This window comes from Myotis yumanensis, unplaced genomic scaffold (assembly GCF_028538775.1).
Source record: "Myotis yumanensis isolate MYYU_CA2020_CCGP unplaced genomic scaffold, mMyoYum1.0.hap1 SCAF_11, whole genome shotgun sequence".
NCBI classification, from domain to species: Eukaryota; Metazoa; Chordata; class Mammalia; order Chiroptera; family Vespertilionidae; genus Myotis; species Myotis yumanensis.
This window is the reverse complement of record NW_027223762.1, coordinates 64,920,937-64,937,265: the sequence shown is the minus strand read 5'-3', so window position 1 is coordinate 64,937,265 and position 16,329 is coordinate 64,920,937. Positions and strand designations below refer to the sequence as shown.

The 16,329-nt window shown below is 47.0% G+C and overlaps 1 protein-coding gene across 1 annotated transcript; it reads left to right on the top strand.

Annotated features, from left to right (window-relative positions):
• The first annotated feature begins 9,447 nt into the window (after positions 1–9,447).
• On the top strand, positions 9,448–15,735 carry IL1RL1 (interleukin 1 receptor like 1). Its single transcript, XM_070428536.1, has 7 exons — positions 9,448–9,850; positions 10,619–10,829; positions 11,568–11,742; positions 11,832–11,994; positions 13,238–13,309; positions 14,577–14,718; positions 14,809–15,735. Exons 1-7 carry the CDS (start codon positions 9,790–9,792, stop codon positions 15,008–15,010), a joined length of 1,026 nt encoding a protein of 341 aa, XP_070284637.1. The 5' UTR covers positions 9,448–9,789; the 3' UTR covers positions 15,011–15,735.
• The last annotated feature ends 594 nt before the right edge of the window (positions 15,736–16,329 follow it).

Sequence of the window (16,329 nt, the reverse complement as noted above, 5' to 3'; positions counted from 1 at the left end):
ATTATAGATGATAACCCTAATGCTGGGAAAATAAAGCCTACACTGACCAAGACAAATAAGATGTGTAGGAACTAAATGAAGGATGACAAATGCTGCTGTGGAATTTGTATGGGAGAGATTATCTGGGTCATAAAAACTTAGTCTCAAAGGGACCTAAGTTATCCTTTAGTCATTTCACATGTGGCAACACTTAAGACTGCTGGTTGGTGTTCATGTGGCCAGCACCTCCATTTCTCCTCACGTCCGTCCTCTGTCCACAGAGCTCCTTCAACCTGCTGATGCTCACTCTCTTCTTGGCCTCAAAGGTGACTTAAGCCTCACCTTACTGTGATGTAGAGCAGAAAAGACAGAGTTTTAAGGGAGAGATGTGAAAGTGTGGTAGAAAATACATTGCATCTGTTCAGATCCATATACAAAAACTTTCTTTTCAGACCCAAAATTCCATCACCTAATCATTGTACTGATTTATTCAACAAAAACTTTTGAGCACCTACTTTGTGTAGGTACTGCTTCAGGCACATGAGTTATATCCCTGGACAAAACTACCAAAGTATCTTTCCTCTTGGAGCTCATATTTAGTGGGAGACAGAACATCACCAACAAACACGTGCAGAAGTGGACTGTTAGAAGGTGAGGAGTGCTCTAGAGAAAGCAGAGCAGGCAAAGAGAAAGGGAATGTGGGAGGGACACTGCATTTAAAACTGATTGAATAGATACTCAAATACTTGGACACCAATGCCCATAGCTGCCCTATTCACAATAGTTAAAAGTAAAAGCATCCCAAATGTCTATTAACAGATGAATGGGCAAACGAATTGTGGTACATTAGGCAACCATCGAAAGGAATGAAGTACTGACACATGTTTCAACATGAATGAACCTAGAAAACACTTTGCTAAATGAAGGAAATCAGATACAAAAGGTACTTACTGTGTGATTCCATTTATATGGGACTTTCAAAATAGGTAAATCCATAGAAATGCAAAGTGGATTGGTGGTTGCTAGGGGTAAGGGGAAGGGAGAAATGGGGGAAGTGGCTGCTAATGGCTGTGGGTTGTATTTGGGGCAATGAAAGTGTTTTGGAACCAGGCAGAGGTGAGAGTTGCATAGCATCGTGAATGTACTAATGCCACTGAATTATCCCTTTAAAATGGCTAATTCTATGTGATGTAAATTTTTCACCTCAGTAAAAAAATTCAGACAAAAAAAAGAGAAGAAAATTGTGTAACCAGGACGAGCGAGGCTGGTTGGGAGGACACAACGGAGCACTAGCTCTGAGGAGGTGAGAGGGACGCCTAGTGGGTAACTGGAAGGCGTGGTCCAGACAGAAGGAAGAGCGAGGGCAGAGGAGGGAGGGGCCGGTGCATTTAAGGGTTGGCAAGGAGGAGGCAGGATGGGGAGGAGGAGTCAGGGAGGTCTCAGACCCCAAGGGCCCTTGGCTGCTGTAGGGTGTGGGCACCTCCTTTGGGAGAGGCGAAAAGGCTTGGGAGGCTGTGTAATTCGACTTGCATTTTCAGAGTCTCTGGACCCTCTGTGTTAGCAAGAGTCTGAAGAGAAGTACAAGTAGAAGCAGGGAGATGCTGTTAAAATCCAGGAGAGAGAGGAGGGTGGCTCAGACAAGAAAGGTGGCAATGGAGGCAGAGAGAGGTAGTTGCAGGTAGGATGCATTTCGAAGGTGAAACCATAGGATTTCCTGACCAATGGCACGTCAGATATGTGAGCAAGAGGAGAGTCGACCATGTACAGAGAGTTTAGCCTTAGGCAGCTGGGAGGATGGAGCCGCATCACTGAGATGAGGACTGTGGGAGAAGCTGCCCTCTTTAGGGGCCGGGCGGGGAGGGCTGAGGCAAGAGGAGTTTAGTTATGAAGATAGTAAGTCTGTCAACTCCAGTTTGTCCTTGAATATTGGGCCGCGCCAGCACAGCCAAGGGTGATCCTGAGTGGTGGGTGGGGTTGAAAGGTTTGAGAAAAGACAGACAAGAGAATGAAAGCTGGGTCTCGGTGGGACGCTGCTCCCTGATGAGGAGACAACGATGACACCCACAAGCTGTGTCTTTATTTTATAGCAGATGCCACGAGGCAAAGTAGGGGCATGATCAAGTTGTTTACAGCGTTCTCGTGAGTTTCATCCCCACTCAACTACATGCACCCGAACTCTATCACAAGGCACGTGGGGCCACTTACAACCATAGCTGTTGGCTATAATTGTGCTGGGAGGGCCCTGCCCTCCAGCTGGGACTTGCACGTGGCCATGAGAGAACTCTGCCCACTCATCAGTCCGAGGCTTGAACCTGGCCAAACACTGTAGCCGCGCCCCACATATTCCCCTTTACTTTTGTTTTTAAACACGCCCATTTACATGATCCAAAAAACTCTAAATAAATTATTCAGCATAATCAAAACATCAAAACAAACCCCTGGCTATTAACAAAACCATAAACAGCAATGTTAACAAGAGAACGAAACTCTTGCTAATAACAAAGCAATACCAATGCAAAATCAAGCTACAAACATGTCAACATTTTCAGGACATCTTACTCAAAGTCCTTAGATTTAGCCCCGCAAGATTTTACAGAAAACTGACAGTTCACCAACATTAGCATAGCCTCCATATGCTTTTCTAACATCTGCTTGGCCTCAGTTGCCATCTTCTTCAGCTGACTCCATGCTGATACCTCGGTCACTTGCGTAGTAAGATGCCACCGATGCATAGATGTTTTGATGCAAAACTAGTCCCCTGGATCAGGCTGTTTGGACGGTTGACTCTGACACTGAGTCCGCACCAGTCCCAGTCAAATCAGCCCCGTCCACACCGGTGGAAGTCTGGTCCTTTCTCAGCCTCTTTCTTTAGCCGCGGCTGCATGGAAACTAGCAACCCTCGGTCCTGCAGAGCTAGAGACTTTCAAGTCTGAGTCTGGTGTCTCACACAGACCCAAAGTCCCAGGGAGCTATCAGGTCACACAAGCAAAGATAACCAACGCCTAGGAACAATGCAACTGCTGCAAGAGCTTAACCTAGGTCTAAAATAAAAATTACTTCCTTAAACATCAACCACCACAGCCATCTTCTACTTCACAGTGGCTTAAACAAAACCTAGGAGATTTCTACATTATTTTATATCTTCCTGTTTACTTCTTATTTTCTTACTTCCTACTGCTTGCTTCTTACTGTTTATTTTTCTATTTCTACAGCTTATTTCCTACCGCTTATTTTTTCTAACATCTACCACTAATTCCTACCGCTTATTTTCTACCGCTTCTCTATTTCTCTATGCTAAAAATGGCTGAAGGAGTAGCTTCCACTCCTTGCTTTTCTGCTATTTGCTGGGCCTCAGTTGTCAGCTTCTTCAACTGACCCCATGTTGACACCTCGGCCCCTAGTGTAGCCTTTGTTTTCGTTTTCTTCCTTTTTGCTGTCATCGGGGCAACTCTCAGTCTCTTGAATGGAGGGACAAGGAGCTTTTCTGGGTCCACTGTGGTGTCGCACATATCGTTCTGGCACCCAAATTGGCTATTGCTCCTTCTGGAAAGATACAAACACAACCTCTTCTCCCCCTTTTTGTTTTAGTAATTGCATTCTAAGAGTATGATTGGCTACTAAATCCTGAAGTATCTTCCCCAGCCTACCTAGCCTCATACAGAGACCACTGGAATAGACACAGAGATCCCACTCTTGTTCTTGCTTGTTTAGAAGGCAACTGGAGAGGCTTACGAGTGACAGTAAGCTTCTCGAAGGCTTGCATTAGACCCCCATCATCCCAGTCCCGCATGCGTTGTTCCCTCTCTGCCTCCTCCTCCAATTCTCATTCATTTTTGGGAGGAAGCACATTGTCCAGAGGGCTTTCCCCCACAGGAATGGTAGCCCCCAGGGACTGGAGGAGGTAATGGAGGTGCCGAAGGAATAAATGGAGTCAGAAGCCTCTGGTCACTTTCTACTATTTGTCTTACACCTCCTGCCACATTCATCCATCCCTTTTCGGGAAGGGGCTCTAGGTAGTCCTGAATCATGGACCACAAACTGAAGATAGAAGCAGGACTTTTCTCTGGGCCTTCAGCTATATAGCAATCCCTAAGTTGCTTCCGCTTATTTCTACCTTAGAAATTTAAAAATTTCTACTTTAAAAATGCTTCAATTAAGCATTTTCCCATGTGTTACACCGAGCTAATTTACCACACTTCAGCTCCCTACCTTACTTTTGTTTTTTTGGCCTTATCTCACTTTTGCTTTTTAAGCTTACCTTATGCGCGCGCCTTGGAGCCTCCTTTCACCTGACCACTTTTAAATTCCCCCTGAACTCAGGCCTGTTCGGATGCCACTTGGGCCTGCTTGGGCGCCACTTGGGCCATGCCAGCATGGCCAAGGGTGATCCTGAGTGGTGGGGGTGGGGGGTGAAAGGATTGAGAAAAGACAGACAAGAGAATGAAAGCTGGGTCTCGGTGGGACGCTGCTCCCTGATGAGGAGACAACGATGACACCCACAAGCTGTGTCTTTATTTTATAGCAGATGCCACGAGGCAAAGTAGGGGCGTGATCAAGTTGTTTACAGCGTTCTCGTGAGTTTCATCCCCACTCAACTACATGCACCCGAACTCTATCACAAGGCACGTGGGGCCACGTGTTCAGACCATAGGTTAAACTTACAACCATAGCTGTTGGCTATAATTGTGCTGGGAGGGCCCTGCCCTCCAGCTGGGACTTGCACGTGGCCATGAGAGGACTCTGCCCTCTCATCAGTCCGAGGCTTGAACCTGGCCAAACACTGTAGCCGCGCCCCATAGAATATATGTGGCTTCTAGTTTTTCAAAGGAAGAATTGGGTGAGGCCCAAAGGCGGATGGAGGGAAGGAACTGGGTGCTGAGTACTCCTAGAATTTGGAGGGTAGCAAAGAAGAATCAAAAAATAAGTCCTTGGCCCGAGGTCTCTCAGGGATGGAGCTGGGCCCAGAGCCTTCTCCAGAGGCGCAGGCCTGGCCCCTGCCGCCACACACGGGGTCTGCCCAGCATCATCGCAGGCCCGGCCACCTTTCATCAGGAAAAAGGCGGAAAGTGGCATCCAAGATGCTCTCCGATGAAATGAAGAAACAGGTCCCCTTATTCTAATGAGAACTGTTGTGTGAGAACCTGACTCCCTTAAGTTTGTGTATTTAACGTGACAAAAATGTCCTGATTTTTGACGTGGTTAATAGTAAGACAAGGCGCAGATGGCCAACTGTGGCATGTAGGACTTTGTTTTTATTTAGCTATAAAACTAGCCAAGATAAATATAGAAGCCTCCCAGGACCTCTTCCATGTTATGAAAAACTTCAGTGCCACATTCCAAATGTAAGCAGCCAGCTGTTACATTGGCAATATAAGATTTTTGTTTGCTTATTTTGTCTTTTAGTTTTTTAGTGAAAATATCATAAGTAGGGACATGTAATATTTCAAAATCAGAAAAAATTATGACCAAACTAGGTTAGGTTAATATTGAAAATGTTAACCTAAGAAATATTAACCTAAAATATTAACACCTGAAGAGTGTTGGAAAATCCTAAAAAGAGGGAATGTATGTGTCAGAAATGAGCAGATGTTGGAGAGTTCTCATTAACTTGGCAGGAATTCAAGGCTGCTCAAATACGTTTTATTTATTTATTAATAGCTCTTGCCTTTCATATTTTATCTTGTTACTATAAACTACTATACTTTAACTCTTGCCAGTTTGGCTCAGTGGCTAGAGCATCAGCCTATGGACCAAAGGGTCCTGGGTTCAATTCCGGTCAAGGACATGTACCTGGGTTGCAGGTTCCTCCCTGGCCCAGGCCCTGGTTGGGTGTATGCAGGAAGCAACCAATTGATATGTTCCTCTCACATCAATGTTTCTCTCTGTCTCTCCGTCTCTCTTTTACTCTCCCTAAAAATCAATGGAAAAATATCCTCGGGTGAGGATTAACTAAGAAATAAAAAAATAAACAACTATGCTTTTGTATTGGATGGTATCATCTATGTATATAAAGAGCCAGGGGCCATCACATCCAAAAGAACCCAATGGACAACCAAACAGGCTGAGTGGGGTGACAAGGCCAGCAGGGGGATTAGCGAGGGACGACCAAATGACTGAGCAGCAGGCTGCGAGGGGGGGCAGTTGGGGGCAACCAGGCCGGCAGAGGGGGACAGTAAGGGATGACCATGCTGGCGGGGTGGGGAAGGTTAGGGGCAACCAGGTCAGCAAGGGGAGCAGTTAGGGGCAATCAGGCTGGAAGGGGGGCCAGTTAGGGGCAATTGTGCAGGCAGGCAGGTGAGCAGTTACGAGCCAGTGGTCCAGGATTGTGAGAGGGATGTCCGACTGGACATCTGTAAAATGTTAATGATGTTGATGTAAGTACCACAAAGTAGTGTACTTTGAATGACAGGACTTACCTGTTGAATGATGACTGAATTATTTTATAATAATAGGCTTTATTAAATGTTTCTGTAACATTTCATGGTTATTATACCAAAAATTTATTTACAACTAAAATTCTAACTGAAACCTCATTTTAAACTAAGAAGCCTAATTTAAAACTAAGAAAGTATGTAAATGTGGCCTAGTTTAATGCATAAATGCCTGAATAACATTCTTAACAGATGTTTTAGGATATAAAATGTAAGTCCATATTCAAGTATAAGAACATTCAGGATTGTACTATTTTAAAATATATTTTATTGATTTTTTACAGAGAGGAAGGGAGAGGGATAGAGAGTTAGAAACATCGATGAGAGAGAAACATCGATCAGCTGCCTCCTGTGCACTCACTACTGGGGATGTGCCTGCAACCAAGGTACATGCCCTTGACCGGAATCCAACCTGTGACCCTTCAGTCCGCAGGCTGACGCTCTATCCACTGAGCCAAACCGGTCAGGGCTAGGATTGTATTATTTTATGTAGCAAAACATTATGTAGAGTTCATGGTTCCCCAGACATTGTCCCAAGCTCGCCTGCTCCTGATTCTGTGGCCTCAGGGCCAACACTCATATGATCTTTTATAAGAAAGAAACCGGACACCAGGGCCCGAGGCGCCTGCCCTGCTGGAGCCAACCCCTAGGAGCCAGGGCTGAATCCTCGCTGAGCCTTTCTTCCAGTCCTGCCTGCAGCATGGGGAGCAGCAGGTCGCCCTGGAATTCTGCTCTGACCCCCTCGCCAGCTGCTGGTTATACACACACGAGGGGGACAGCTACGTGCAGCTTCCAGTGTAGCAGGGAAAGGGGAGGGAGGGTCCGCAGTCGGCCTTCAGGAGCTCAGAGTCCGATAACAAGGTGGCTAATGTACGATGTTACAAACGCTCAGCCGTGCTGGGGCCCAGGAAGGTCAGCGTCCTGCGGTGAACCCCCAGAGGGGCCGGGGTCCCGGCGCAGCCACCGAATGAAAGCTGTTCTGCCCTTGGTCTGTTCTCAGATACATTTCTTTTCTGAGTCAGGGACCCACCGAGGCAGCCTCTCTTCATCCTCCAGTGCCCCAGGGTCTGTGAGAAATCCTCTCCTCTATAGCTAGTGAGGTGAGTCACTGTCAGACAGCGGCGGCTCTCTTCCTATGAGTGCCCCTCCCCAGGATCAAGAACGTTGAAAACTAAGTTGAGATTAACAATGAGTGGACCTAATTCCCCAAATGTATGCCAAACATCTCATCTTCGGTCTTCCAGTAGTGACAAGACTGTCTTCAGTCCGTGCACACGACTAATAATCTAATCAGCTGCGTGCAGGCTGGGCGGGGCTTGGCGGTGGTCCACTCCGGAACCGCTTGGACCCCCCTGGGCAGCGGTCCTCTCCTAACCTCCCCTACCTGGCGGCATTAGGACTTGGAAGTAGGCACCTCGCCTTTGGAGCCAGCCTGCAGGGGTCCAGCTCCGGCTCTCCCACTTCGAGGTCTGTGACTTGGACAGTTGCTTAGTCTCTCTGTGCCTGAGCGTCCTTGTCTGTAAATTGCAATACTAATAACAGCACCCGCCTCATGGGAATGCAGTCAGTACATTTGAGACACTTAGAACTTACCTGGCATAGAGCGAGTTCTAGGAAAAGCTCAGCGAGTATCATTCTTAATAATGCTGTGCTGGTCCGGAATTAGCCCCTGAACCCTTCTGGGAAGCGATGACTTTCAGAATTAAGCTGCATTTACTCAAATAGAGTCATCCCAGCTATGCAGAGCTACAATTGGTTTCATGGGAGCCCAAGAATTATGTCTTCCTGCCATGCCCTTGGGGCGGCCTTCTTACTCACCTCCTCCCTCTAGTTCCCTGAGCTCCTTAGAAAACCTTTCTTTTATCCATCAGAACTGAGAGCCCAGCAGGGACTTAACTCTAAGGAGCTGGAAGCTGTTTTTGGATGAGATTGCATCACACTCTGAATCATAAACAAAACATGTGCAGGCTCTCTCCAAGGCCTGCCTGCTCTAAGGCTTGACCCTGGGGTTGCTTTTGAAACTCTCATCTGCCCCCACTGGCTGAGCCAGAGGAAGCGTCCAGGATTCTGGGAGGGCGGTTGCAAGGCCCCAGCATTCAAGTTAATTCGGAACCAAAATGGTAACAAGGTCTGGGTGATAAATGGCAAGCACTTTCTAGTGTGAGAACCTGATGCTAAAACAGAGGGGGCATTTTGAGTACTTCCTCTCTGAAGGAATGTTGTCCTTAGGCTTAAATGTTTGTGCACCAATGTGAGGAATTCCTGGTACATGATGCACCAGCATTTTTGAACGTCATGAATTTTGGCCCAAAATCAAGGTTGAGGGTGGGCGGAGTGGTGGGCGGAGTGGTGCTGGCCTGAGGATGACTCAGGGCTCCCTTGGAACAAGAGCGCACTGGCACGTGAGGAGCCGCGGGAGCAGCGGAGCCAGCGGTCCTGAGCTGTCCTCCAGTCGGGTGAGCATCAATTACCTACCTAAAGCTTGTGCTAAAAGCTTGTCTACTCATTTAATAAAAAGTATCAACAACCCATGTGTAGAGGAAGCATGCTTTCTTAAAAGTTGTGTTTATTCTTATGTTTGTTGAATTCTATGTTGGTTCCATCCCTCCCCTGACTTTTAAAGAAAAAAGATATAGTTAAGTGATTCTTCTGCTGAAGGAAAGGAGTGTGTGCAATTGCTTTCCACAGACTTTCCAGTGCCTTCGGAAAGCCTCGGTGCATCCTGGGGACGCGCAGGGCAGGGACGGCCCTCTGAGGGTCGGCGCAGTGTCCAGGGAAACTATTGGACTCACACTTCCCCCCTCACGCTCCCACACCTGCGTGGCGCTCGGAGGACTGTGTGCATGTGCCTGAGTGTGGCCAGGCTGTGCACGCAGCTGCCAGCCTGTACGGATGGTTGTAATTTTATGTTAACATCGATAATGTTGTGCTTTCCAGGGTCTGTCAAATTTTATGTTTTTAATTTCTTCAAAAATACAAATTCATTTTCTTTGCTTTTAATTTAGCTTCTTCAGTCCATTGTCAATAGACAGTGAAATAGTGCGGCCATTGCGAGGTTGTTCTCCGGGTGCCGGTCCCGGTCCGGGCACAGCGCAGCGATGCTCTCCTGAAACCGCTGCTTCCCGTGCTTCTGCACAAGAACCGCCTGGTGTGGACCTTCTCCTGGGGGTAATGAAGCGAGTAAAAGTCATGGGTGTAAACATTTTACAAGTGATTTTGTATGATTTTCTTTCAGTGGAGAGACTGACGACTCTTTCCAGTGATAAATCCTAGTAGCACCGTTGACCTCCTTGGAGACCTTTACCGTCATATGTCAGGGATTCAACTTGAATAATTTCAACAGTCAGTTGGCAACGCTGCTCTAGCTGATCAACCAAGAATGAGACTTCGGATCTTGGCGATCCTAACAGTTCTTATACATTTCACAGCAGCTTCAGTCGGTACGTATTGCTTTGCAACTGTAATTTAAAATGTTTTAAATTAAGTAATTTCAAGAACATTTGCCTTGTTTTAAGCTGCTTGCTTACAGCCATCCCAGTTGAATTGTAACCTGGAAATTTATTTATGCTCTATAGTCATTCTTCACTACAAATCCGTGAAGATGAGTTCCTCGTAAATATCTCATCGTTTTGGTTTTACATGGTTTTACATGTTCAGCTATGTCACAGCTTACCAGGGTGCCTGCACGAGGGGGGCACTGCACGCGCCTGGGGTGACAGCCTGCTGTGTACAGTGGACACGCCTTCCCCACGGGAGCAGTTTGGGGGACGTGGCTCCACATTGACTCTCCAATCTCTGGTACCCATTAGAGCAGCAGTTCTCAGCCTGTGGGTCGTGACCCCTTTGACGGTCGAACAACCCTTTCACAGGGGTCGCCTAAGACCATCCTGCATATCAGACATTTACATGATGATTCATAAGAGTAGCAACATTACAGTGATGAAGTAGCAATGAAAATAATTTTATGGCTGGGTCACAACATGAGGAACTGTATTTAAAGGGCCAGAAGGTTGAGAACCACTGCATTAGAGCATTTCATAAAAGATCTTAATCACTTACTTATTCTTTCTCAGTTTAAGTATCACAAAGTGATACTGAAAGTGAGTGGCTCATTTCTCAATTTAATCCTAGAGGGGACTATCCTAGAGTATAAGAATTGTGATCTTTATGCAATCATTTCACAATCATTTCATATTTTTAATTTGCAGGCAGATCATTCGGGGGTAGGGAAAATGAGGCTTTATTTGTGAGATGTCCTAGACAAGAAAATTCTCAACAAACTGTGGAGTGGTATTACCCAAACACCAACCGAAGTGTCACCACCCAGAAAGGAAATCGTGTGTTTGCTGAAGGGGAATATCTTAAGCTTCTCCCAGCCAAAGTTGAGGATTCTGGAGTTTACACTTGCATTGTCAGAAGGTAGGACCAGTCACCATGAACATTAGGCTCGTTCTCTTTTCTTTAAGAGGTGATAGCCTGAGCTGCCCTCACTTTCCTTCTCTTTATAGACTTTTCTGGTATGGTTGACTTTGCAAAGTGATTTGAGTAACAGAGTACTTCTAGGAACACGCTCAGGTTGGGGTGTAAGTGCTTATGAACTAACTACTTGGATGTAAAACTGCAGGGATTAATTTTTAGCCCAGTCTTTTCAGTTAGAAAAAAAAACCTAGTTTTTCTAGTGACCAAGACATTGAGACTAGCTGCTCAGTTTTGGGTGGAAGTGAGAGTAGATCAGCACAGCAAACAGTAAGCGAGGCAGTGGGCACCTCGGGCCTGCGGGGCACGGTAGGGTCATCACCATGCCTGGCACCTGAGAGGCGATTGGGGTGGGATGTGAGATTATGGCCTACAGATAATTCACTCTGCAGACAGGCTGCCACATGTTTTTATTGCGTGGCTGTATTTGGTACAGACAAAATGTCAGATGAACTTCACTGAAAGGCAGGACGGGTAGAGTTAGGTGCCTAGGTTCTGCGGGCAGACAAGTTTCAATTTCAGACTCATCTCCATCACTAGTCAGCTGGATGCTTGCAAGTTACTTCTCTGTCCCTCAATTTCCTCATCTGTAATCTACATAAAATAATATAAACCAGATTTGGGTAAAATCATTTCATAATGCTAAGTAACTTTTTTAAATTGTTGGACTTATTTTAATAGTTCTACCTCTGTTAAGACTGGACATATGAATGTCACCATATTTAAGAAACAACCAGGTTGCAAAATTCCAAATCGCCTGATATATTCAACAACCGTTGGTTCAGCAAAAAATTCCGAAATATATTGTCCTACCATTAAGCGCTACAATTGGACAGCACCTGTTGAGTGGTTTAAGGTAAAGGAAATTTGGGGAAATAAATGAAGTTACACAAAATAGATGGACGTTAAGGATTATTAAGAGTGGAGTGGCATTTTGTATTTCAGAATTGTAAAGTTCTTCAAGGATCAAGGTACTACATACAAGAGGCTTATTTGCTGATTGACAATGCAACTAGCGAGGACACGGGTAATTACACATGCAAATTTACGCACAATGAAAATGGAGTCAGTTACAATGTGACAGCAACCAGATCGTTCGCCTTTCACAGTAAGTACAGAGCTTAGCACAACAGAACATTTGCCAACAGATCAGGCGGGAGGAGTGGCCCTGCTGTTGGTGTTCCTGCGCCGCCCCGGCCGCCTCCTGGGTCAGTCAGCACCTCAGTCGGCATCTCTGCCGTCACCACTATCAAGACTTAGACATTCCAGAGGGAGACAGTGTTACTAGCCCAAAATCACCTGTTCTTTCCTTTTTTACTTAATTTTCAAAGATAATGTGATTGAATGCTAACTTAACGTTTTTGACCGGCAGTACAACTATTTGAAGAGCAAGATTAACGTTTCTTTCCCAATTTGTTGTCAAAGATTCTGTAAATAGAAAATGTCTACTTAATCTCTGATGTAACTCACTGGACTAGAAGTTGAGTGAGAACCTTTATAAAGACACCTGAGTGTTGTCAAGTGGCTTTCAGCCCTGCTTTGCAATGCTTTCAACATCATCAAAGGCCTCAAGTAGGTTACTTAATTATACATTTTTTCCAATTTATTTTAAACTCCACAAAAGCCCATTCAGGGAAAAGATATCACAATCAAGAGTGTCATATGGACACAGATGGTCCCTTAGCCTGGCTTGGCCGTGGGTGTGGAGGAAGCAGGCCTGTGTGTGATTTCCTGGGGCAGAGCCACGCGGAGAAAGGCTTTGGTGGGCCCTCCGCTTCCACAGGGAAAGGGACCGTGGACCACACTCCAGTAGCCATCACCGCTCACAGCGGAGCCGCAGGCTCCTAACCACGGGCCCTCAGTGGTAGGGCCCAGTCTGGGGCACACAGTCACCCGGGCGCCAGCCCGCACTCGGTCCCTGGGTGCCAGGCCACAGGCCCGGCACTTCCTGAGGGGCTGGGCCACGGGTGGGTGTGGGGGGAGGAGGAGGAGGCAGCAGAAGCGGGGCTCCTGCGTTGATCATTCTCACGGGTGTTCTGATTTCCCCTTCCCTGAGGTGTACTTTTCTGACAATTGTTAGGTCGTACGATTAATTAATGGGTTGGACTAGTATTTGTGTAATGAGATAAAAGAGAATAAAAATATCAAAGAGCATAATCAGTAGTAAGGGAAAATGCTATTTTATTTTAAAGTTTTATTTCTTTGCGTCTGTGTGTATTTGCTGCCATTGTCGTCAGAAAATTTGAGAAGCATTGCTATGAAATAGGATAGAAATTTGAAATACATGTTTATATTGATGACCATCCAAAAGCTGTTCTAACATTGTATTCTCTTCTGGTCTTTGATTCAAGATGATGAAAGCTTTTCATGGTTTCCAGAAATAATAGCACCTCCACAAAATGAGATCCGGGACGTGGAAGTCGGTAAGAAAACTTGGTAACTGTAGCCTGGAAACCCCCACCCGGCCTGAGACCCCCAGGTGGGCCGGCGCGCCCCCGTCCTGAGGGTTACATGCGGTGTCGGTGGCAGCCCTGCCCCTGGCACTGGCTCAGAGTGGGGACATGTGGTCACAGCCATCCATGGCACCTACTCCGGAGTCAACTTTGTAACTCCTGTGCCCTTGTCACTCCTGTCCGGGGTGGAAACTGTCCCCCTTACGCTTGTAAAGGGGACCAATGACATGCCCGAGGGTCTGAATATTCACTGATAGGCCAGAACCAGGCTCTCCATCTCCGCCTTTCCTGGTCCCCCCAGCGGTGGGAGAGAGGATGCAAAGGTTTTGCATATAAACGTCCCACCCCACTGGTCCTCACCCACATGCTGGCTCATCTGCAGCCATTTTCCCACTCCAGTTCCATCTCCCCGACCACCCCTGGCTGTGACACGGCCGTGGCATTTCCACCTCTGTGCCTGCTTCTGCCCACTGTCTCACGTCTCACCTCTCAACACGAAGGTCAAATGCAAGCCTCTTTGAAGACCCGTTTCCTTCCCCCCAACCCCCACTTCAGCAGGAGCACAGCTGTCAGGGAGCCCAGGGCCACCGGTTACTTGTGCAGCAGGCGACCTCTCCCTGCAGGGACTTCTCCCTGGGTCCCATGTCGCCGCTACCTCTCTAGAGAACACCTGTGTTCTCATTGTTTGTTTACACCCTTGTCCCCCGTGTAGAGACCTGAGCTCCTTTTCTCTCTCCAGACACCTAATTCTAGAGGCAGGAGCTGGGAAGGGAGGGCTGGATGCATGTCCTCAGGCCCTCGAGGGGAGGCCGCCCGCCTCAGGTCTGAGGGAGGGAGTCTCCATTAAAGGATTGGAAGGAGAGGGCTCTTGGGCAATGAAATACTGGGATGGCAGCAGGTCAGGTAAAGCAGTTTTACTCGCCTGGAGCGAGATGAAGAGAATTCAAAAGGAAGAGAAATGTGTGCGGGAGAGCAGTTAAGAAGAAAAGTCAGCTCACAGTAAAGGGAAATACTGCACTATAGCGTGGGACTGAAGCTGGAGGCATTTGTCTCTCTGGTTTCCTCTCCTGGTGGGAGTGGAGGGGCTGAGCTCGAAGCCTAATTGTGAGGCACATAAAGATAACGGGAGGAAGGCGGCGCAGACAGGAGGGTGGGAATAGTCATCAACCATTTTTTTCACATTAAATCAATACTATTTGCAGCATTTAATTTTACTGGTGAATTTCTTCTCCTGCAGGGAAAGCAGTGAACATCACTTGCTCCGCTTGCTTTGGGAAAGGCCCGCAGCTCCTGGACGTCGTCCTGTGGCAGGTTAACGGGACCAACATTAGCAAGTTTAATGAAGCAAGAATTTGGCAGGAGCAAGAGCAAAATCAAAGGTATTTTCATATTGAAGTTGAAACACCCCCTTGGCCTCCCACACAATTGCAACTGGAAAATAGCATTGGAGGTAACAGTGGCCTTCTCAGTTCCAGCAGCACGGTGACCTGCCGGAGCGCCGTTCTGAGGATAGCGGACGTGAGAGAGGAGGATTTGTTGCTGAGGTACGACTGTAAGGCCACGAACCTCCATGGCGTGAGAAGGCACTCGCTAAGACTCAGGAGGAAAAAGCCAAGTAAGGAGTGTTTCCGAGGCATTGGTCACGAGCCTGCTGTATCAGCTGTGAGCTGAAAGCCTTTTCTCACAGAGCAGGGCCCGCAGGACAGCGCAGGGCCTCCAGCAAAGGGGCTTCTCCGCTTGAGCACATGACCCTGCAGGCGGGCCGCCTCCCAATGTGTCTGGCAGCCTCTCTACCACTTTACTTCCTTCTTCCACCTCTCCCCTCCCCTGCCCTCTTCTTCCCCCTCCTTCCCCTCCTCCCTCAGCTCTCGCCCCCATTCCGCCTGTTGGTTCTCTGCCTCACAGCGGCTTCCTTGGGCCTCCAGCCCACTGTGTGTGAAAGAAGACAGCAGTCTGTGAACATATATCATGTCATAAGCATCGTCCCTTTTATAATGTATTTTTGTCATAAAAAGCACACATTTTGTTAGTGAAGCTGGCAAAGTGAACGGAATGGTGAAGTATTTAATTTCTGTCCGTTCCAGTGAGAAAACCTTATTCCTGTGCATTGCTGATGTTGCCACTTTAGGAACGTTCTCTGGCACCTGGGGCTGGGACTGCTTCCATGTTCCCTGTGCCTGGTGTTTTGTTCCTTCTAGTTTATCTGTATTTGGTACCTTTCACCTGTTTTTCTTCACATCAATGTGGTTTTGTTCTGTCTCAACAACTGTGTAAATTAAACAAAAATGGTTGCTACTGTTGTACTGTCATGACGAATTTCTTTATTTCTAATCATAGAATAAAAGAAATTACAGCATTGTCTTTAATTTTAAAAACAAAAACTTAAAAGGCCTATATCCCCATATTATTAAATATTATTCAATAAATATGCGATACTCATAATAATAATATTATTACACATGTTTATTGTTTCCTCTGTACCAGGACCTAATTATTTTCCATTTGATTTCCCCTTAGTTAAAAGTCAATATCCATGAGAAGGGCTGCTACTATCCTCTAATTGTAAAGATGCGGAAACTGGGCGCAGGGAGGCCAATAGCTTGCCCAGTTCTGGGGTTCCAGGGCCACGACCACACGCAGGCAGCGCTCCGTTTGTAAGCACTTTCAGGGAGTAGTCAGTGCTCAGTCGTCTCATAAAAACAGGCCTTTACGCACTGACTAGAGGCCCGATGCACGACATTCGTGCAAGAGCAGGCCTTCCCCCCACCCCCACCCCCCATCCCCGCTGCCGCCGCCGGCACCGGCTTCCCTCTGGCACCTGGGACCCACCCCAGTGTCCCTCTCAGCCCCAGCTTCTTCCAGAAGGACGTCCGGTCTAATTAACATATTGCACTTTATTAACATTAACGGGTAGATGAGGCCCTGACACCTGGGAAGGCACAGAGCCACTTGCTCTGATGTCCCGGTTAACTTCTCTCCTTCCTTGGAAG